This window comes from Bombina bombina, chromosome 3 (genome assembly GCF_027579735.1).
Source record: "Bombina bombina isolate aBomBom1 chromosome 3, aBomBom1.pri, whole genome shotgun sequence".
Classification (NCBI taxonomy): Eukaryota; Metazoa; Chordata; class Amphibia; order Anura; family Bombinatoridae; genus Bombina; species Bombina bombina.
The window spans coordinates 1,204,361,815-1,204,385,085 of record NC_069501.1 but is presented as its reverse complement, the minus strand read 5'-3'; the positions used below and the strand labels follow the sequence as shown (position 1 = coordinate 1,204,385,085).

At 42.2% G+C, this 23,271-nt stretch overlaps 1 protein-coding gene across 1 annotated transcript in view; it reads right to left on the bottom strand.

Annotated features, from left to right (window-relative positions):
* The window catches only part of PICALM (phosphatidylinositol binding clathrin assembly protein), a 404,046-nt gene that overhangs the window by 39,596 nt on the left and 341,179 nt on the right, over positions 1–23,271 (bottom strand). The window contains exon 17 of the mRNA XM_053705595.1: positions 11,260–11,355. Coding sequence (XP_053561570.1) covers positions 11,260–11,355 — 96 coding nt within the window. The remainder of the gene's footprint in view (positions 1–11,259; positions 11,356–23,271) is intronic.

The window sequence follows — 23,271 nt, the reverse complement described above, 5'->3', positions numbered from 1 at the left end:
AGAGGGTTTAGGACACAAGGAAGGAACCACAATTTCCTGATTAATGTTGCGATCAGACACAACCTTAGGGAGAAATCCCAGTCCAGCGCGAAGAACAGCCTTATCTGCATGGAACACCAGGTAAGGAGGCTCACACTGCAAGGCCGCCAATTCAGACACACTGCGCACCGAAAAAACAATGGCCAGTAGACAAAGAACATTCCAAGACAGTGTCTTAATGTCAAGAGAATGCATAGGCTCGAACGAATCCCCCTGCAAAACCTTCAGAACCAGATTTAAACTCCAAGGAGGAGCAGAATGTCTAAACACAGGCCTATTCCTGGACAGAGTGTGAACAAAAGACTTTATATCAGGGAGCTCAGCAAGCTTCTTGGGTAACACAGAGCTGAAATCTGTCCCCTTAAGGAACTAGCGGCAAGTCCCTTCTCCAAACCATCCTGGAGGAAGGAAAGAATCCTGGATACCCTAACCGTATGCCAGGAATATCCACGAGTTTCACACCATAGTAAGTAGGTCCTCCACACCTTATGATAGATGCGACGGGTGACCGGCTTTCTGGCTTGAATGAAAGTATCAATCACCCTCTCAGAAAATCCTCTTCTGGCTAAGACTAAGCGTTCAATCTCCACACAGTCAGCCTCAGAGAATCTAGATTCTGATGCACAAAAGGACCCTGTACCAGCAGATCCCTGCGACAAGGCGACCTCCATGGAGCGGACGTTGATAATCCCACTAGATCCGCAAACCACGTCCTCCGCGGCCACGACGGAGCAATCAGAATAGTTGACGCTTGCTCCTGCTTGACGCATGCCACTACACAAGGTAGAAGTGGTAACAGTGGAAATATGTAAACTAGGTTGAAGCCCCCAGGCACTGCTAAGGCATCTATCAGTTGTGCCTGGGGATCCCTGGACCGCGATCCATATCTGGGTAGCTTGAAGTTGAGTCTAAATGCCATGAGATCTATCTCTGGAGTCCCTCAACTGTTGCAAATCTCCGCAAACATTTTGGGGTGAAGAGACCATTCCCCCGGATGAAACAACTGTCTGCTAAGAAAATCCGCTTCCCAGTTGTCCATATCCGGGATGTGGATCGCTGACAACGAGCAGTCATGGGCCTCCGCCCACTCCAGAATCCAAGATACTTCCCTCATGGCTAGGGAGCTTCTCATATCCCCCTGATGGTTGATTTAAGCCACCAAGGTAATATTGTCTGACTGGAATCTGATGAACTTGGACAAACCCAGGAGGGGCCAAGCCCACAGAGCGTTGAAGATCGCCCGAAATTCCAGGATGTTGATCAGTAGAAGAGACTCCTTCCAATTCCACCTGCCCTGTGCCTTCCTGGCACCCCAAACCGCTCCCCAACCTGAGAGACTCGCGTCCGTAGTCACAATCTCCCAAGATGGTCTGAGTATGGATGTCCCCTGGGACAGCTGATTTGGATGGAGCCACCAAGAGAAAGATTCCCTTGGATCGTTGTCCAGAGAGATCAGTTGGGATAGGTCTGAATGATCGCCATTCCACTGCCTCAGCATGCACAGCTGAAGAGGCCGGAGATGAAATCTGGCAAAAGGAATGACATCTATAGTGGATACCATGAGCCCATTAACTTCCATGCACCGGGCCACTGATGGCCTTGAAGAGGACTGAAGGGCAAGACAGCAGGAGACAATTTTGTGACGTCTCTGGTCTGGTAGGAATATTTTCATGGCTATGGAGTCTATTATTGTGCCCAGAAACTCCACTCTGGTACTGGGAACCAGAGAACTCTTTCCTGAGTTTATCTTCCATCCATGAGATCGCAGGAGAAGAGCTCCCAAATTGTCCTCTGCCAGCCGGTAGGACGGAGCCTGAACCAGGATGTCGTCCAGATAAGGAGCAACTGCTATCCCTCTGGATCTCGCCACCGCGAGCAGCGCTCCCAGAACCTTTGTGAAGATTCTTGGAGCAGTAGCCAGCCCGAAGGGAAGAGCTACAAACTGGAAGTGCTGATCCAGATAGACGAACCTTAAGAACCTGAAGTGAGCCTTGTGTATTGGCACATGAAGGTAAGCATCCTTCAAGTCTATATTAGTCATAAACGGACCCTCTTGAACTAGGGGCAGTATAGACCTTATCGTCTCCATTTTGAACGATGGAACCGACACACACTTGTTCAAGCACTTTAGGTCCAGAATCGGGTGAAACGTGCCCTCTTTCTTTGGTGCCACAAAAAGATTTGAATAGTACCCTAGACACCTTTCTGCTAGAGGTACCGGTACAATTACTCCTAGAGAGGAGAGATCCCTCCCGCACTCTAGAAAGGCATCTCGTTTCTCTGGTTTTGATGATAGATTTGACAAAAGGAATCTGCCCTTGGGAGGATGAGTCTTGAAACCTATTCTGCAACCCTGGGCAACTTCCAGAACCCAAGGATCCTGGACGTCTCTTATCCAAGCCTCCGTGAAAAGAGATAGTCTGCCCCCTACGAGGATCCAGAGACGGATCAGGGGCCACCCCTTTATGTTGATTTTGTCTCTGCTGGCTTCTTGCTCTGCTTGGTTTTATTCCAAGACTGAGAAGGTTTCCAAGATCCCTTGGACTGCTCAGGTTTTGCGGCAGGTTGCTGTCGTTGGGACTTGTCCGAACGAAAGGGACGAAAATTAGGACCCTTAGGTTTATTCTTCTTATCCTGTGGTAGAAAGGCACCCTTGCCCCCCATGACCGTGAATATGATAGAGTCCAGGCCTGGGAAAGCAATCTAGATTTGGACGTCATCTCAGCAGACCACAACTTCAACCACAGAGCCCTCCGGGCCAGAACAGAAAAGCCTGATGTCTTGGCATTCAAGTGAATAATCTGCATATTAGCATCACAAATAAATGAATTAGATACCCTCAGGGCCTTAATTCTTTCATGTATCTTATCGAGGGAAGTTTCCACCTTGATCATCTCAGATAGAGTCACACTACTAGGTAGTGGCTCCCACCACCACAGCGACCGCGGATACAGGTTGAAACACGAACCCTGTGTGCAGAAACATCTTTCTTAACAGGGTCTCTAATTTCTTATCAATGGGTTCCTTAAACGACAAACTATCCTCAAGCGGGATAGTGGTGCGCTTAGCAAGCCTGGAGATAGCTCCATCCACCTTAGGGACAGATACCCACAATTCTAGCTGAGAGTCTGGACCCAGGAACAATTTTTTAAACAAAGAAGAAGGGAAGAAATACGATCCAAGTCCGGGAAAGTTGGGGCACTACCCTGTCCTCATAAACTTTATCAAGCTTAGGAATAGAAGGTTCCTCCAGTAACTTCGGTTCCGGAACCTCTAGAGTAGCCAACACATCTTTTAATAAAAAGCAAAGTTCTCCATGCTAAACCTAAAGTCTGGTTCCTCCGCAACCGGAGGTTAAGAGGCCTCAGATTCCGACCCAGAGAGAGAGTCTTCCGAAGTATCGGAATCCTCTGCATCAGCGGATATTCTAGTCTCAGATACATCCAACGGAGTAGATGACCCCTAAGTAGGATAGCTTTGTTTAACCTTTTGCTTGCGCTTAGCCGGGTGATGTAAAGCACTAAAGACAGCAGATACCGCCATTTGCAACTGCCCAGCAAAACCAGGCGGCAAGATGGCCCCTTCCGCAGGAGGTTTAGAAGTGCACTGGGGAGCTGCATGTGTAACCGAAGATGAATGTAGGGAACGCACCTTGCGTGACGGAGACCCCTCAGAGGTGGTACTAAACATCTTATTTCTTTTAGATATCACTATTTTATCGAGGCATGTGGAACATAGTTGAGCAGGCGGATATACCAAAGCATCCTCACAATGAACACAGGCATTAGATTTAGGATTCAGAGTCCTCCATAGCTTGCGCCTTAAATATGGATTTATAGCAAAAATTAAATGGCACCTTTATACTCCCAATGGCCGGGGCACTCACCACCTCCTATGACCCAGGCCCACAAAGAAACCGCTTTAGTCTCCTGCAACCGACGGTCAGGAAAGGAAGAGAATGAGACCACACGGAGTGCCATGCAGGACCACCACTGCAGCCGAGAACAAGCGCCCAAACTAAACAGGCTGCGCAGTAATCAAAATGAAGGAAGAACCTGACTGTTGCCAGAGCCACATCTCACACGTGTCGCAGCAAAAAACACAATAAAGCGATCATGTATACATCCCCCCCTGTTCAATAATCACCTTCAGGAGATATTAACCCTTGATTCTATACAGATAAAAGGAGCCACATTGTGACCCTGTCTTCTTGCGTTATCATTACATATATTTAAAAAAAAAAAAAAAAAAAAAAAAAAGATCTTACCAGAATCAACGCCATGGAACAGGAACACAGCCTCTCAAGTTTGACAGTGTGTAGCATCGCTCCTGACATGGACTTGAGTGAAGAAAGCAGGCAGTGAAACTCGTCAACACTGATTGCTTAAGGATCTGTTAATAAGAGTCTGGATGGTTTTGCAGAAAGACTCTCCCTGCATCTACAGACCCTAAAAATTGTCAATGCTCTCACTGAGAGGCTGACAAGATTACTTAAAACTCCAGTCTCATTCCAAAAAGTACTACCCTTCATAAGAGACTACTCCGAAATCTTCCGACACTTCTATGCCATCCTCCTGTGACGAAAGGCAAAGAATGAGTGGGGGATGAGGGGAGTGGGGGGAGGTATTTGGGCCTTTGGCTGGGGTGTCTGCCTCCTCCTAGTGGACAGGTTCTGTATTTCCCACAAGAAATGAATGAAGCCGTGGGACTCTCCTTGTATTAGATTGAAAGTTGTTTAAAATTGTATTCTCTGTCTCATAAAAGAAACTTTTTGGGTTTAATGCCCTTTTAAGTTGTATTCTTCTAAGCATGGGCAAAACAGACTTCCTGTTTCTTTTGCATACACTAAACTAGCAAAAGCTACTCTAGAACAAGGGTTTTCAAGCCAGTTGTCAGGCCTCCCAAATCGGCCAGATTTTAGGATTACCTGGGGTGAGAGCAGGTTAATAACTATCTTAATAATCAGCTTTTTTAACCTGTGCTCCAGTTCAGATATCCTGAAAATCTTGCCTATTAGGGAGGCCTCAGCACTGGACCTGAAAAATCCTGCTCTCGAAGATTTACGACATCAAGCTAGTAGAGCCTTCCCGTAAAGACCACAGCCTCTTTTTGTTGCTCTGACAGGATAAATGGACTGTACACAAATACATTTCAAAATAGAAATAAAAGGTAAAATACTTTTAAAATGATGAATAAATGTATAATGAAATGATTTCTATTAAGTGTAACCCACAGCTTAGTGCTTTTTCATTACAACAATGAAACAGACTTTTTTTAATATCCCTTTCAGAACATTAAAAAAAATAATTTATGTAAGAACTTACCTGATAAATTAATTTCTTTCATATTGGGAAGAGTCCATGAGCTAGTGACGTATGGGATATACAATCCTACCAGGAGGGGCAAAGTTTCCCAAACCTCAAAATGCCTATAAATACACCCCTCACCACACCCACAATTCAGTTTAACGAATAGCCAAGAAGTGGGGTGATAAAGAAAGGAGTAAAAAGCATCAACAAAGGAATTTGGAAATAATTGTGCTTTATACAAAAAAATCATACCCACCATAAAAAAGGGGGTGGGCCTCATGGACTCTTGCCAATATGAAAGAAATGAATTTATCAGTTAAGTTCTTACATAAATTATGCTTTCATTCATGTAATTGGCAAGAGTCCATGAGCTAGTGACGTATGGGATAACAATACCCAAGATGTGGAACTCCACGCAAGAGTCACTAGAGAGGGAGGGATAAAAATTATAACAGCCATTTTCCGCTGAAAAAATTAATCCACAACCCATAATATAAGTTAATTCTCCTAAATGTTTTTTCTACCAAAAACTGCTTCCGAAGAAGCAAATACATCAAAATGGTAGAATTTAGTAAATGTATGCAAAGAAGACCTGCTGCTTTGCAAATCTGATCAACTGAAGCTTCATTCTTAAAAGCCCACAAAGTGGAAACTGATCTAGTAGAATGAGCTGTAATTCTCTGAGCCGGGGCTTGACCCGACTCCAAATAGGCTTGATGAATCAAAAGTTTTAACCACGAGGCCAAGGAAACGGCAGAAGCCTCCTGACCTTTCCTGGAACCAGAAATGATAACAAATAGACTAGAAGAAAAATCAGAAAAGGAGATTCACAAGAGAGCGGATAATTCAGAAACTCTTCTAGCAGAAGAGATGGCCAAAAGAAACAACACTATCCAAGAAAGTAATTTAATGTCCAAAGAATGCATAGGCTCAAATGGAGGAGCCTGTAAAGACTTCAAAACCAAATTAAGACTCCAAGGAGGAGAGATTGATTTAATGACAGGGTTGATACGAACCAAAGCCTGCACAAAACAATGAATATCAGGAAGTTTAGCAATCTTTCCGTGAAATAAAACAGAAAAAGCAGAGATTTGTCCTTTCAAGGAACTTGCAGACAGACCTTTATCCAAACCATCCTGAAGAAACTGTAAAATTCTAGGAATTCTAAAAGAATGACAAGAGAATTTATGAGAACACCACCATGAAATGTAAGTCACGATAATAATTCTTTCTAGAAACAGATTTACGAGCCTGCAACATAGTATTAATCACTGAGTCAGAGAAACCTCTATGACTAAGCACTAAGCGTTTAATTTCCATACCTTCAAATTTAATGATTTGAGATCCTGATGGAAAAACGGACCTTGAGATAGAAGGTCTGGCCTTAATGGAAGTGAACAAGGTTGGCAACTGGACATCCGAACAAGATCCGCATACCAAAACCTGTGAGGCCATGCTGGAGCCACCAGCAGCACAAACGATTGCTCCATGATGATTTTGGAGATCACTCTTGGAAGAAGAACTAGAGGCGGGAAAATATAAGCAGGTTGATAACACCAAGGAAGTGTCAATGCATCCACTGCTTCCGCCTGAGGATCCCTGGACCTGTACAGGTACCTGGGGAGGTTTTTTTGGTTAGATGAGATGCCATCAGATCTAATTCTGGAAGACCCCACAGCTGAACAACTTGAGAAAACACATCTGGGTGGAGAGACCATTCTCCCGGATGTAAAGTCTGACGACTGAGGTAATCCGCTTCCCAATTGTCTATACCTGGGATATAAACCGCAGAAATTAGACAGGAGCTGGATTCCGCCCAAACAAGTGTCCGAGATACTTCTTTCATAGCTTGAGGACCGAGTCCCATCCTGATGATTGACATATGCCACAGTTGTGATATTGTCTGTCTGAAAACAAATGAACGGTTCTATCTTCAACAGAGGCCCAAACTGAAGAGCCCTGAGAATCGCACGAGTTCCAAAATATTGATTGGTAATCTCGCCTCTTGAGATTTCCCAACCCCTTGTGCTGTCAGAGATCCCCAAACAGCTTCAGTTCAGGTTGGACGAACGAAAGAGGCCCCTAGAATTATACGATGGTGATCTAACCACCAAGTCAGAGAAAGTCTAACATTGAGATTTAAGGATATTAATTGTGATATCCTTGTATAATCCCTGCACCATTGGTTCAGCATACAAAGCTGGAGAGGTCTCATATCAAAACGAGCAAAGGGGATCGCGTCCGATGCTGCAGTCATGAGACCTAAAACTTCCATGCACATAGCTACTGAAGGGAATGACCAAGACTGAAGGTTCCGACAGGCTGCAACCAATTTCAAACGTCTCTTGTCTGTTAGAGACAAAGTCATGGACACTGAATCTATCTGGAAACCTAAAAAGGTTACCTTTGTCTGAGGAATCAACACACTTTTTGGTAAATTGATCCTCCAACCATGTCTTCGAAGAAACAACACTAGTTGATTTGTGTGAGATTCTGCAGAACGTAAAGACTGAGCGAGTACCAAGATATTGTCCAAATAAGGAAACACTGCAATACCCCGCTCTCTGATTACAGAGAGTAGGGCACCGAGGACCTTTGAAAAGATTCTTGGAGCCGTCGCTAGGCCAAAAGGAAGAGCGACAAATTGGTAATGCTTATCTAGAAAAGAGAATCTCAGGAACTGATAGTGATCCGGATGAATCGGAATATGAAGATATGCATCCTGTAAATCTATTGTGGACATAAACTTTCACCATCTTGAAAGTTGGTACTCTTACGTATCGATTCAAAATCTTTAGATCCAGAACTGGTCTGAATGAATTTTCTTTCTTTGGGACAATGAATAGATTTGAATAAAACCCCAGACCCTGTTCCTGAAATGGAACTGGCATGATTACCCCTGATAACTCCAGGTCTGAAACACACTTCAGGAAAGACTGAGCCTTTACTGGGTTTGCTGGAATGCGTAAGAGAAAACAATCTTCTCACAGGCGGTCTTACTCTGAATCCAATTCTGTACCCCTGAGAGACAATACTCTGAATCCAATGATTTTGGAACAAATTGGTACAAACAAATTTTTAATTTGCCCTCCAACAAGCTGAGCTGGAATGAGGGCCGCACCTTCATGCGGACTTGGGGGCTGGCTTTGATCTCTTAAATGGCTTGGATTTATTTCAATTTGAAGGATTCCAATTGGAAACAGATTCCTTGGGGGAAGGATTAGGTTTCTGTTCCTTATTTTGTCGAAAGGAACGAAAACGGTTAAAAGCTTTAGATTTACCCTTAGGTCTTTTATCCTGAGGCAAAAAAACTTCCTCCCCCCCAGTGACAGTTGAAATTATTGAATCCAACTGAGAATCAAATAATTTATTACCTTAGAAAGAAAGAGATAGCAATCTGGACATATAAGTCATATTAGCATTCCAAGATTTGAGCCACAAAGCTCTTCTAGCTAAAATAGCTAAAGACATAGATTTAACATCAATTTTGATGATATCAAAAATGGCATCACAAATGAAATTATTAGCATGTTGAATCAACTTAACAATGCTAGACAAATCATGATCCGATACTTGTTGCGCTAAAGTCTCCAACCAAAAAGTTGAAGCAGCTGCAACATCATCTAAAGAAATTGCAGGCCTAAGAAGATGACCTGAATATAAATAAGCTTTCGTTAGATAAGATTCAAGTTTCATATCTAAAGGATCTTTAAAAGAAGTACTATCTTCTGTAGGAATAGAAGTACGTTTAGCAAGAGTAGAGATAGCCCCATCAAATTTGGGGATCTTTTCCCAAAACTCTAAAGTAACTGCTGGCAAAGGATACAATTTTTTAAACCTTGAAGAAAGAATAAAAGTACCAGGCCTATTCCATTCTTTAGAAATCATATCAGAAATAGCATCAGGAACTGGAAAAACCTGTGGAATAACCGCAGGAGGTTTATAAACAGAATTTAAACGTTTACTAGTTTTAATATCAAGAGGACTAGTTTCCTCCATATCCAATGTAATCAACACTTATTTTAACAAAGAACGAATATACGCCATTTGAAATAAATAAGAGGATTTGTCAGTGTCAATATCTAAGGCAGGATCTTCTGAATCAGATAGATGCTCATCAGAGAAGGATAATTCAGTATGTTGCCAGTCATTTGAAATTTCTTCAACTTTATGAGAAGTTTTAAAAGACCTTTTACGTTTATTAGAAGGCAGAATGGCAGACAAAGCCTTCTGAATAGAATAAGAAAAATTCTCTTAAATTTACAGGTATATCTTGTGCATTAGATGTTAAGGTGAACAGCAACAGGTACTTAACTACTACTGATGGATACATTCTCTGCATGTAAAAGTTTATCATGACAACTACTACAAACCACAGCTGGAGATATAACCTCCACAACAAATGCACTTAGCTTTGGTAGAACTGTTATCTTGCAGCAGCATTCCAACAGTGATTTCTGAGACAGGATCAGATTGAGACATCTTGCAAATGTAAGAGAAAAAAAACAACATATAAAGCAAAATGATCAATTTCCTTATATGGCAGTTTCAGGAATGGGAAAAAATGCAAACAGCGTAGCCCTCTGACATAGAAAAAGGCAAGAGGCAAATAGAAATGGGGTCTTAAATAATGAAATGACGCACATCAAACAGAAAAATATTTTTTGCCGCCAAAAACGTCTGAAAACAACACTCGCTTCATAGATGACGCAACCTTGTGAAGGACTCGACGTCAACTAAGACACCGGAAATGACGAATTTGCATTAACGACCGTAACTTCGCACCAAAAAAATCTTGCGCCAATAATGACGCAATAAACTTTGGCATTTTGCGCCCTCGCAAGCCTAATTCTTCCCGCGAATTTAAAAGACAGTCAATTTGAAAGAGAGACTATACCCCAGGTAAGAAATACACTTTTCATAAAAAAAACATTTCCCAGAAATGAAACTGACAGTCTGCAAAAGGAAATATACTGAAAACCTGAATCATGGCAAATATAAGTACAATACATATATTTAGATTTTTAAATAACTACATAAAGTGCCAAACCATAGCTGAGACACCCATCCACATATAGCAGATAGCCAAACCAGTACTGAAACGGTTATCAGTAGAAGTAATGGAATATGAGAGTATATTGTCAATCTGAAAAGGGAGATAGGAGATGAATCTCTACGACCGATAACAGAGAACCTATGAAATAGATCCCCCGTGAGGAAAACCATTGCATTCAATAGGTGATACTCCCTTCACATCCCTCTGACATTCACTGTACTCTGAGAGGAATCGGGCTTCAAAATGCTGAGAAGCGCATATCAACGTAGAAATCTTAGCACAAATTTACTTCACCACCTCCATAGGAGGCAATGTTTGTAAAACTGAATTGTGGGTGTGGTGAGGGGTGTATTTATAGGCATTTTGAGGTTTGGGAAACTTTGCCCCTCCTGGTAGGATTGTATATCCCATACGTCACTAACTCATGGACTCTTGCCAATTACATGCAAGAAACATCTGTTATCTATAACTGACCAACATAATGTGAAGGACAATAAAGATATATTCTAGTGAAATATATGCCTTGTCCTGGAAGGTTTCTTCTAAAAGCCTTGTGTGAGTCTGATTAAACAAATATTAGGCTCTGCTGTCACTCTACACACACTCAGAAACATCAATCCAAGTGGCACACACACAACACGTCTATTGATACTGCTAAATAAAGGCACGTTTATTCCATTTCAATTGCTATTAAAAACGAAAGCTTTTTATTCAAGGAACCTCCAAAATCCCACCGGTGACAATGAACATGTATTAATGGCATATCCATCATCTCTATGTATCTTGTCTTTTTGTGATCATTAGTGAAATAACTTGCAGAATGCTTATGAAGCCTCATGCCATTAAGATTCTTACCTGTGCTCCTGATACAGGGCCAAATGGGTTAGGTGCTCTCATAACAGGTTGGTTGTATACTAATGTTTGCTGTGGCATTACTGGTATTTGAGGAGGCTACAAAAACAAACAAGGACATTTTATTAAACAAAAACATGTCATACCACTTAATTATTTAATGTTGCTCTTTAGAAAATGTGGCAAAGTGCAGTTAGAGATTGCTTTCTGTATATTACTAGGGGTTGCTCATTTTAATAAAAACTGGCCACAGTTAATATTGTAAAAAGTACAGTACATACATAGAAACAGATTTTGACAGCAGATAAGAAACATAGGCACACGTCTGCCTAATATTTCCTAAAAGTATAACTGTATCTAGTTCGTAAGGTAGCCTTATGCTTAACCCAGTCCATTTTAAGTTAATGCACAGATACACAGGCATTTTGCTAATTATTAAAATGTATGATAAATTAATGGAAAAAAATAAGGTTGTTGCTAAATACATAGGTTCTTGAAAAGGTCCCCTGATAACATCTTAAGATATATGATCCAGTTAAGATGACACGAAAAATTCCTGTCAAGACCTTTGGGAAAAATCTCTTAAAAGCTGTGTCCAACTACAGAAAAATCAAGAGACAAAAGGAAAAAGGTCTGAGTGGAAGACAACATAAAAAACATAATTTATGCTTACCAGATAAATTTCTTTCCTTCCGGATAGGAGGGGGCAAAGACACCCCAGCCAAAGGCTTAAATATCCCTCCCACTTCCTCATCATCCCAGTAATTCTGCCGAGGGAACAAGGAAAAGTAGGAGAAACATAAGGGTATAAATGGTGCCAGAAGAATAAAATAAATAATAGGGGACTTCCCATAGACAAGAAAAAACGGGCGGGGGGCCGTGGACTCTCCCTATCCAGAAGGAAATTAATTTATCTGGTAAGCATAAATTATGTTTTCCTTCCTAAGATAGGGAGAGTCCACGGGTTCATTCCTTACAGTTGGGAAAACTATACCCAAGCTCCAGAGGACACTGAATTAATATCAGGAGGGAACAAAAAGGAAGAGGCGGACCCTATTCTGAGGGCACCACAGCCTGAAAAACTTTTCTCCTGAAAGCTGCTTCTCGTAAGCTAAGCGGATTACACTCCTTAATCAAAAAGATAGGGAAGTCGAAGTAGCCTTCTGCTCCTTACTCTTCCCCGAATAGATAACAAACAAAGAGGAAGAATGTCTAAACTCATTAGTAGCCTGAAGATAGAACTTCAAGGCGCAAACCACATCCAAATTGTGAAGTAAGCGTTCTTTCAATGAAGAAGGATTAGGACACAAGGAAGGAACCACAATCTCCTGATTGATGTTGCTATCTGACACAACCTTAGGAAGAAAACCTAATTTAGTATGTAAACCTGCCTTATCTGCATGAAAAATCAGATAAGGGGGCTCACATTGCAAAACAGAGATCTCAGAAACTCTGTGCGCAGAAGTAATAGCCAATAAAAAGAGAACCTTCCAAGATAACAATTTAATGTCAATGGAATGCAGAGACTCAAACGGAACCTGTTGCAAAAGAACAAGATTTAGGCTCCAAGGAGGAGCCTCAGATCTAAACACAGGTCTGATCCTAATCAGAGCCTTAAAGGACTGCACGTCTGGAAGCTCAGCCAGTCTCCTGTGCAATAAAACCGACAGGGCCGAAATTTGTCACCTCAGGAAACTAGCAGAAAGGCCCTTCTCCAGTCCATACTGGATTAAAGATAAGATCCTGGCAACCTTAACTCTGTGCCAGGAAAAAACACGCTCTTCCCACCAGAATAAGTAGGTCCTCCACAACTTGTGGTAGATACGCCGAGTAACTGGTTTACAAGCTAAAATAAGAGTATCAATGACACTCAGAGAAACCTCTCTTGGCTAAGACTAAGTGTTCAATCTCCACGCAGTCAGCCTCAGAGAATCTAGATTTTGATGAACAAATGGACCTTGTATCAGCAGGTCTCTGCGACAAGGTAACTTTCACGGAGGAGATGAGGACATCCCCACTAGATCAGCTAAACAACGTGCTTCGCAGCCACAATAGAGCAATCAGGATTACCGATACCCGCTCCTGCTTGATGTGGGCCACCACTTGAGGAAGAAGCGGTAATGGAGGAAAAAGATATAGGAGTTTGAACCTCCAGGGCACTGCTAGTGCATCTATTAGATCCGCTTGGAGATCCCTCGAACTTGACCCATACCTGGAAATATCTGTGAGAAAAATAAAGCGCAACCACAATCAAGTGTAGGTAATTAAAAATGAGTACACAACACTACTGTATTGCACTTACAATGTTGACAGTCTTTATTGCATATAGATTAATCCAAACGAGCCTTCTAACAAGATAAAGGATAATACAAAGTAATACTAATAAAAGTTAAAACCAAAAAGTTCCCCGTAAATCTGTTGCTCGCCACCGTGCGGTCTCTCTCTTATTCCCTCTTGAGAAAGACCGCACAGCGGCGGTAGAAACGCGTTGAGGCTACTATTGGTACATTTGAGGACCCGTAGAAGATATACACTGTTTTTCACCTCTCAGCCTGGCTTTTGAGATTCACGCTACAGACTAGAGTCACACGCAGGACATGAAGACGCATGATGTGAGTGTTGGAAATTGAGATTCTCTGGAAGAGGATTTTAAACGAGCGACAGATTTACGGGGAACTTTTTGGTTTTAACTTTTATTAGTATTACATTGTATTATCCTTCATCCTGTTAGATGGCTCGTTGGGATTAATCGATATGCAATAAAGACTGTCAACATTGTAAGTGCAATACAGTAGTGTTGTATACTCATCTTTAATTACCTACACTTGATTCTGGTTGCGCTTTATTTTTCCCACAGATATTTGTTGGATTCTACCCTGCTCTGGGCGGCTCGAAGGACACCTCCGGTAAATCATCTGCAACTGATACCTTGGCTATCTTGTTGTATGTTAACCTTTGTGGTTTGGGATGAGATTTTTTTTTATATTACCCTGTGTTTATATTTTATATTTTTTTGTCTGATTTATCCCTACATCACGAGTGTATGATTTATTGTTGTATTTTTATTCAGGTAGCAAGCACTTTTTAATTCAACTATTTTCACTTTTGACCCATACCTAGGTAGCTTGGTATTGAAACTGGATGCCATGAGATCTATCTCCGGCGCCCCCCACTTGCTGTATATCTCTGCAAACAACTTGGGATGGAGAGAACATTCCCCTGGATGGAAGGATTGCCTGCTGAGAAAATCCGCCTCCCAGTTGTCCACACCCGGAATGTGGATTGCTGAAAGCAAACATCTGTGGGCCTCCGTCCACTTCGGAATCTAAGATACTTCCTTCATATCCAAGGAACTTCTCGTCCCCCCCCTGATAATTCATGTAAGCCAGCGAGGTTATATTGTCTGATTGGAATCTGACAAACTGGGATGAATCCAGAAGTGGCCAAGCCTTAAAGGCCTTAAAGATTGCCCGTAGTTCCAAAATATTGATCGGGAGATGATCTGGACAGAGCCACAAAGAGAGCGATTCTCTCGACTGACTGAGACAGATCTGAATGATAGCCGTTCCACTGCCTCAGCATGGAAAGTTGTAAAGGTCTGAGACAGAACGTGGCAAAAGGAATGATGTCCATGCAGGACACCATGAGACCAATCACCTCTATACACTGAGCCACAGAGGGACTCAAGGAGGTCCGGAGGGCAAGACATGCCAAAGTTAGCTTCCAACTTCTCTGGTCTGTTAGAAATATCCTCATGAATATGGAGTCTATTATAGTACCCAGGAATTCCACCCTGGTACTTGGGATAAGAGAACTCTTTTACAAGTTTATCTTCCATCCATGTAATCGAAGAAGACTAAGAAGGGACTCCGAGAAATCTTCTGCAAGGCTAAAGGATGGTGCCTGCACAAGAATATCGTCCAAGTATGGGGCTACTGCAATACCCTGAGTTCTGGCAACGGCTAGAAGAGCCCCCAGAACCTTTGTAAAGATTCTTGGAGCAGTAGCTAGGCCAAACGGAAGGGCAATGAACTGGAAGTGCTGGTCCAGGAATGCAAACCCCAGGAACTGAAAGTGTTCCCTGTGGATTGGAACATGAAGTTAAGCGTCCTTCAGATCTATAGTGGTCATAAACTGTCATTCCTGAATTAAAGGAAGGATGGACCTTATCGTCTCAATCTTTAAGGAAGGGACACTGAGAAATTTGTTTAAGCACTTTAGGTCCAGAATTGGGCGGAAAGTTTCCTCCTTCTTTGGGACCACGAAAAAGGTTTGAATAAAACCCCAAACCTCGTTCGATAGGCACCGGGACAACAACTCCTAAGGAGGATAGATCCCGAACGCACCCTAGAAAGGCATGCCTCTTTTTTGGTCTGGTAGACAGATTCGAGAGAAGGAATCTTCCCCTTGGTGGATGAGATTTGAAGCCTATTTTGTATCCCTGAGATACCACCTCCAGGACCCACGAATCCTGTATGTCCTTGAACCGGGCGTCTCAAAAAAGAGACAGTCTGCCCCCTACATGATCCAGTCCTGGATCCGGGGTCGCCCCTTCATGCCAATTCATTTTCGGTGGGCTTCTTATTCTGCTTGGATTTATTCCAGGCCTGAGCCAGCTTCCAAGTACTCTTGGGTTGCTCGGGCTTGGAGGAGGATTGTTGGAACGAAAATTAGAAGATTGTCGTCCCTTAGACGACTACTTCTTATCTTGTGGTAGGAAGGCACCCTTGCCTCTGGTAACCGTAGAAATAATAGCCTGTCTTTGCAAACTCTGTCTAATTTAGGTATCATAGGTTCTTCAGGCAGCGCAGCCTGTGGAACCTCTAACGTAGATAGAACCTCCTTTAATAAAAAACGCAAGTACTCAATTATAAATCTAAAGAACGGTTCCTCCGCAGCAGGAGGCTTAGGCGCTAAGGGCTCCGACCCCGAAAGTTCACCCTCTGAAGCTACAGAGGTTAACTCATTATCGGATAACTGGGACATAATAGCTCCGGGTCAGGAGAGCTATGTTTAACCTTTCTCTTGCGTTTGTAGAGCGAGGTAATGCACTGAGAACCGCAGGCACCGCCGTTTGTAACTGCGCGGCAAAGTCTGCAGGAAGGTGGTCTACTCCGGATGGAGGATTAGATGTGCTACGGGGAACTGCATGTGGAGTGGATAATGTAGCAAGAGTAGTAAACTCACGGGAAGCAGAATCCTGAGAGGTAGACGGCTCAGAGAGACTAAGAGCCTTAGCAGGCTTGTCTCCCTTCTTACACTTTATAACGGTGTTAAGGCATGTGGAACATAATTGAGTGGGCAGGAAAACCACGGCCTCCTCACAATATAAACAGGTATGATTTAGTACAGAAGGAGTACCTTCTAACATGTGAGTCCTCCATAGCTCAGGTTATACCCACATAAGGACACAAATAAAAACGTTTTTTATTATAGAAAACTGCACCTTTATACTCCCAATGGCTGGGGCATTCACCACCTCCTAGACCCGGACAGTTAACAGAGAAAACGCTCTCCTCAGTTTCAAGTCTCAGGCGGAATGGAGGAAATGAACATAGACCACACCCGGTCACATGGAGTGCAAGACAGTACTTCTCCCTGTTATTACAAGTACAGCAAGTAATAGGAGCTGTGCAACACTTTCCAGCCAAAAACACAGTCTATTAGCCCAGGAAAAAAAATCACACAAAGCAGCGTGTAAATAATTAATACACTGATTAATTAACCCCAACTGTTCAATAAACCCCCTTCAGATGATATTAACCCTGGATCCTATCAAGGTATAAAGGAGCCACACTGTGACCCTGTTACAGCATTTTATGTGTAAAAATTTAAACAATCTTATCTCCAGGATCCATGCTGTGGAACAGAACACAGACTCTCAAGTGTAACAGTCTTATAGCAGCACTCCTGACATGGACTTGAGTAAGAGAAAGCAGGCAGTGAAACTCGTTAACAGTGATTGCTTAGGAGTTGTTAGCAGTAGTCTGGATGGTTTCGAAGAAAAACTTTCCCTGCATCTCTAGACTAACTTTCATCAATACTCTCACTGAGAGGTTGACATGACTACTTAAAACTCCAGTCCTATCTCGAATGGCAGATACCATTTTTCAGGACTCTCCGAATCTTCTGATAAATCCTAACGTGATGAAAGGCAAAGAATGACTGGCGTAATGAGGACGTGGGAGCGATATTTAAGCCTTTGCCTGGGTGTCTTTGCCTCCTCCTGGTGTCCAGGTGTTTTATTTCCCAACAGTAAAAAATGAAGCAGTGGACTCTCCCTATCTTAGGAAGAATACAACTGATAGAAAGTCCAAGACTAAAACATGGACTAAAACATGGATCATGAAGAAACAATGAAAGAATACACACATTCAAAGAAATTCATGCTATTTGTACTGATCTAAATGACAATCTAATCCCATAAAGAATACTAAAAAACACTGAGCCCATAACCAGGTGGTTTTTCTCAGGTAGTGTAATATAAAATGCTTGCATGCCAAGCACTCAAAATATGCAGAAAATAGTTACACTTCCCTCTAAATTTTTATCCCGCTGTTTGGCAAACAGTTGAAAAACAGTTCAAAAGCAGACATGGCATTACAGAAGTTAAAACTAAATTTATGCTTACCTGATAAATTACTTTATTTTACGATATGACGAGTCCACGGATTTCATCCTTACTTGTGGGAATATTAACCTCCTGCTAACAGGAAGTGGCAAAGAGCACTACAGCAGAGCTGTATATATAGCCCCTCCCTTCCCCTCCACCTCCAGTCATTCGGGCGAAGGTTATAGGAAGAGAAAAGGAAAGGCTAAAAAGGTGCAGAGGTGACTGAAGTTTTCAAAAAATAAAATAAACCTGTCTTAAAATAACAGGGTGGGCCGTGGACTCGTCATATCGTAAAAGAAAGTAATTTATCAGGTAAGCATAAATTTAGTTTTCTTTTACAAAGATATGACGAGTCCACGGATTTCATCCTTACTTGTGAGAAACCAATACCAAAGCAATAGGACACGGATGAAAGGGAGGGACAAGACAGGAACCTAAACGGAAGGCACCACTGCTTGAAGAACCTTTCTCCCAAAGATAGCCTCAGAAGAAGCAAAAGTATCAAATTTGTAAAATTTGGAAAAAGTGTGAAGGGACGACCAAGTCGCAGCCTTACAAATCTGTTCAACAGATGCATCGTTTTTAAAGGCCCATGTGGAAGCCATAGCCCTAGTAGAATGAGCCGTAATTCTTTCAGGAGGCTGCTGTCGAGCAGTCTCATATGCCAGGCGGATGATACTTCTCAGCCAAAAAGAAAGAGGTAGTCGTAGCTTTCTGACCCCTACGCTTTCCAGAATAAACAATGAATAATGAAGATGATTGACGGAAATCCTTAGTTGCCTGTAAGTAAAACTTTAAGGCAAAGAACACGTCCAAATTATGCAACATACACTCCTTCTTAGAAGGAGGATTAGGACACAAGGAAGGAACAACGATTTCCTGATTAATATTCTTATTTGAAAAAACCTTAGGAAGAAATCCAGGTTTGGTACGTAAAACCACCTTATCAGAATGAAAAATGAGATAAGGCGAATCACACAGTAACGCTGAAAGCTCAGAAACTCTTCGAGCAGAAGAAATAGCAACCAAAAACAGAACTTTCCAAAATAACAGTTTAATATCTATGGAATGCATAGGTTCAAACGAAACCCCTTGCAGAACTAGAATAACTAAATTCAAACTCAATGGAGGAGTAATAGGTCTAAATACAGGCTTAATTCTAGATAGAGCCTGACAAAAAGACTGAACATCTGGTATATTTGCCAAACGTCTGTGAAACAGAATTGACAAAGCTGAAATTTGTCCCTTTAAGGAACTCGCAGATAACCCTATCTCCAATCCCTCTTGGAGAAAAGACAGAATCCTAGGAATCCTAACTTTACTCCATGAGTAACCCTTGGATTCACACCAATAAAGATATTTATGCCATATCTTATGATAAATCTTTCTAGTGACAGGCTTTCTAGCCTGTATCAAAGTACTAATAACTGAATCAGAGAATTCTCGCTTCGATAAAATCAAGCGTTCAATCTCCACGCAGTCAGCTGCAGATAAATTATATTTGGATGTTGAAAAGGACCTTGAATGAGAAGGTCCTGTCTCAATGGAAGTTTCCACGGTGACAGAGAGGACATGTCCACTAGATCCGCATACCAAGTCCTGCGTGGCCACGCAGGCACTATCAGGATCACTGACGCTCTCTCCTGTTTGATTCGAGCAATCACGCGTGGGAGGAGAGGAAACGGCGGAAACACATAAGCTAGGCTGAACGACCAAGGTACTGCCAAGGCATCTATAAGTTCGGCCTGAGGATCCCTTGACCGGGATCCGTATAATGGAAGTTTGGCGTTCTGTCGGGATGCCATCAAATCCAATTCCGGTCTGCCCCATGTGAGAATCAATGAGGCAAATACGTCCGGGTGGAGTTCCCACTCCCCCCGGATGAAAAGTCTGCCGACTTAGAAAATCTGCCTCCCAGTTCTCTACTCCTGGGATGTAGATCGCTGACAGATGACAAGAGTGGGCTTCCGCCCAACTGATTATCTTGGATACCTCTATCATCGCTAAGGAACTCCTTGTTCCCCCCTGATGATTGACATATGCTACAGTCGTGATGTTGTCCGACTGGAATCTGATGAATTTGGCCGAAGCCAACTGAGGCCACGCCTGAAGCGCATTGAATATCGCTCTCAGTTCCAGGATATTGATCAGAAGAAGAGACTCCAGTTGAGTCCAAACACCCTGAGCCTTCAGGGAGTTCCAGACTGCACCCCAGCCTAGAAGGCTGGCATCTGTTGTCACTATCACCCATGAGGGTCTGCGGAAACGAGTCCCCTGGGACAGATGATCCGGCGACAACCCCCAAAGAAGAGAGTTTCTGGTCTCTTGATCCAGATTTATCTGAGGAGATAAATCCGCATAATCCCCATTCCACTGTCCGAGCACGAACAGTTGCAGTGGTCTGAGATGAAAGCGAGCAAACGGATCTATGTCCATTGCCGCTACCATTAAACCAATTACTTCCATACACTGAGCCACTGATGGCCAAGGAATGGACTGAAGTGCTCGGCAAGTATTCAGAATCTTTGTTTTTCTGACCTCCGTCAGAAATATTTTTATGGTTAACGAGTCTATCAGAGTTCCCAAGAAAGGAACCCTTGTCTGTGGGACAAGTGAACTCTTCTCTATGTTCACCTTCCAACCGTGAGTTCTCAGAAAAGACAACACTGTGTCCGTGTGAGACTTTGTCAGCTGATATGTTGACGCCTGAATCAGAATATCGTCCAGATAAGGCGCCACAGCTACTCCTTGCGGTCTGAGAACCGCCAAAAGAGACCCTAGAACCTTTGTGAAGATTCTGGGTGCCGTGACCAACACGAAAGGAAGAGCCACGAACTGATATTTGTCCAAGAAGGCAAACCTTAGAAACCGATGATGATCCTTGTGGATTGGAATATGAAGGTAAGCATCCTTCAAATCCACGGTAGTCATATATTGACCCTCCTGGATCATTGGTAAAATTGTTCGTATTGTCTCCATCTTGAATGATGGAACTCTTAGAAATTTGTTTAGACATTTGAGATCTAAAATGTGTCTGAACATTCCCTCTTTTTTGGGAACAACAAATAGGTTTGATTAAAACTCCAGTCCCTGTTCCAATTCTGGAACTGGACAAATTACCCCCATAGTAGAAAGGTCTTTTACACAGCGTAAGAACGCCTCTCTTTTTATCTGGTTTGCAGATAATCTTGAAAGATGAATCTCCCTCTTGGGAGAAAATCCTTGAATTCCAATTAATAATCGTGGGTCACTATTTCTAGTGCCCAGGAATCATGAACATCTCTTGCCCAAGCCTGAGCAAAGAAAGAGAGTCTGCCCCCTGTCTTAGGACCAGCAGTGCACTTTTTGGATTGTTTACCCTTATTCTAGTTCTGATTGGGTCTCCAGACTGACTTAGATTGGGTAAAATTCCCTTCCTGCTTTGAAGAGGAAGATGAAGCAGGGGGTCCCCTCCTTTAAAGTTCCGAAAGGAACGAAAATTATTCTGTTTACCCCTCATTTTAACCGACTTATCCTGAAGTAGGGCATGGCCCTTACCTCCTGTAATTTTAGAAATGATTTCCTTCAATTCTGGCCCAAAAAGGGTCTTACCTTTAAAGGGAATGGCTAAAAGTTTATGTTTTGATGACACATCAGCAGACCAAGATTTAAGCCATAATGCTCTACGTGCTAAAATAGCAAATCCTGCATTTTTTGCCGCTAATTTAGCATTTTGAAAAGTGGCATCGGTAATAAAAGAATTAGCTAGCTTAAGAGCTTTAATTCTATCTAAGATGTCATCTAACGGAGTCTCAACCTTAAGAGACTCTTCTAGAGCCTCAAACCAAAAAGCTGCTGCAGTAGTTACTGGAACAATGCAAGCCGTAGGTTGTAAAAGAAACCCCTGATTAACAAATAATTTCTTTAGTAAACCCTCTAACTTCTTATCCATAGGGTCCTTAAAAGCACAAATATCCTCAATTGGTATAGTAGTACACTTAGCTAGGGAAGATATAGCTCCCTCTACCTTAGGGACCGTTTGCCATGAGTACCGAATGGTATCTGATATGGGAAACATTTTCTTAAAATTAGGAGAGGGAGAAAACGGTATACCATTACTTTCTAATAATTTCCAAAATTCTCTTAGGAACCGGAAAAACATCAGTGTAAGTAGGAACTTCCAAATATTTATCCATTTTACACAACTTCTCTGGAGGAATCACAATAGGATCACAATCATCCAGAGTCGCTAAAACCTCCCTAAGTAACAGGCAGAGGTGTTCAAGCTTAAATTTAAATGACATAGCATCCGAATCTGTCTGAGGCAAAATATTCCCTGATCAGAAAGTAATTCCCTGATCCCCAACTCAGAGCACTGTGAGGGAACATCAGAAATAGCTAATAAAGCATCAGTGGATTCAGTATTTTCATTAATACTTGACCTACTGCGTTTACCCTGCAAAACTGGTAATTTAGACAATACCTCTGTAAGTGTAGTTGACATAACTGCAGCTATCTCCTGCAGAGTAAAAGAATTAGACGCACTAGAAGTACTAGGCGTCGCTTGTGTGGGCGTTAAAGGTTGTGACACTTGGGGAGAATTAGATGGCATATCCTGATTCTCTTCAGACTGAGAATCATCCTTAGGCACACTTTATTTAAAATATGCTTTTTACATTGTAAGGCCCTTTCAGTACAAAAGCTACACAATGATAGAGGGGGTTGCACAATGGCTTCTAAACACATAGAACAATGAAAAACCTCAATGTCAGACATGTTGAACAGACTAGTAGTACCACAAAAGTCGTTTAAACACTTATTTATTGCAAAAAATAAACATTTGAAAAACGTGTACTGTGCCTTTAAGAAAAGAAAAAGTGAACAATTTTTCTAAAATGTTCAAAAAAACATTAAATTAACCCCAAATTTGACTAAATATTGTTGGTTAATCCAAAAATTACTGCACCCAGAAGCAAGGGAAGAAATGAGGCTTTAGAAGTACTAATATCAACTATTAATCAAAAGATAGATAAAAAAATACCCTCTGCACCTCAGCTGTGGCGCCTACCTGCCCCCAGGGTACTTCGAAACAAGTTTTCAACCCTTCAGACCAGCTACACAGTCCAGGAGCCTTCCAAGTTACTGCTTGCTGCCGCTTAGCTTGAAGGAAGTGCGCATCTGAGCGCGCGAAACTAAGGTCCGCCCCTTAAGGTCAAAGTCAGAGTAGGCCCAAACAAAACCACATGGAAGTGCGGTTTTGCACCAGAGTAAAAGTATACACAGTATACAACCCTCAAACATAAAACAAACAAGTTTTAAATGCCAATAATAAAAAACGTAACACATCGTTTTTTTACATTGTCTCCCATGTCACATAATGCCCAAATATCAACTAAAGAAAAATATAATATAGGGACTCTAGT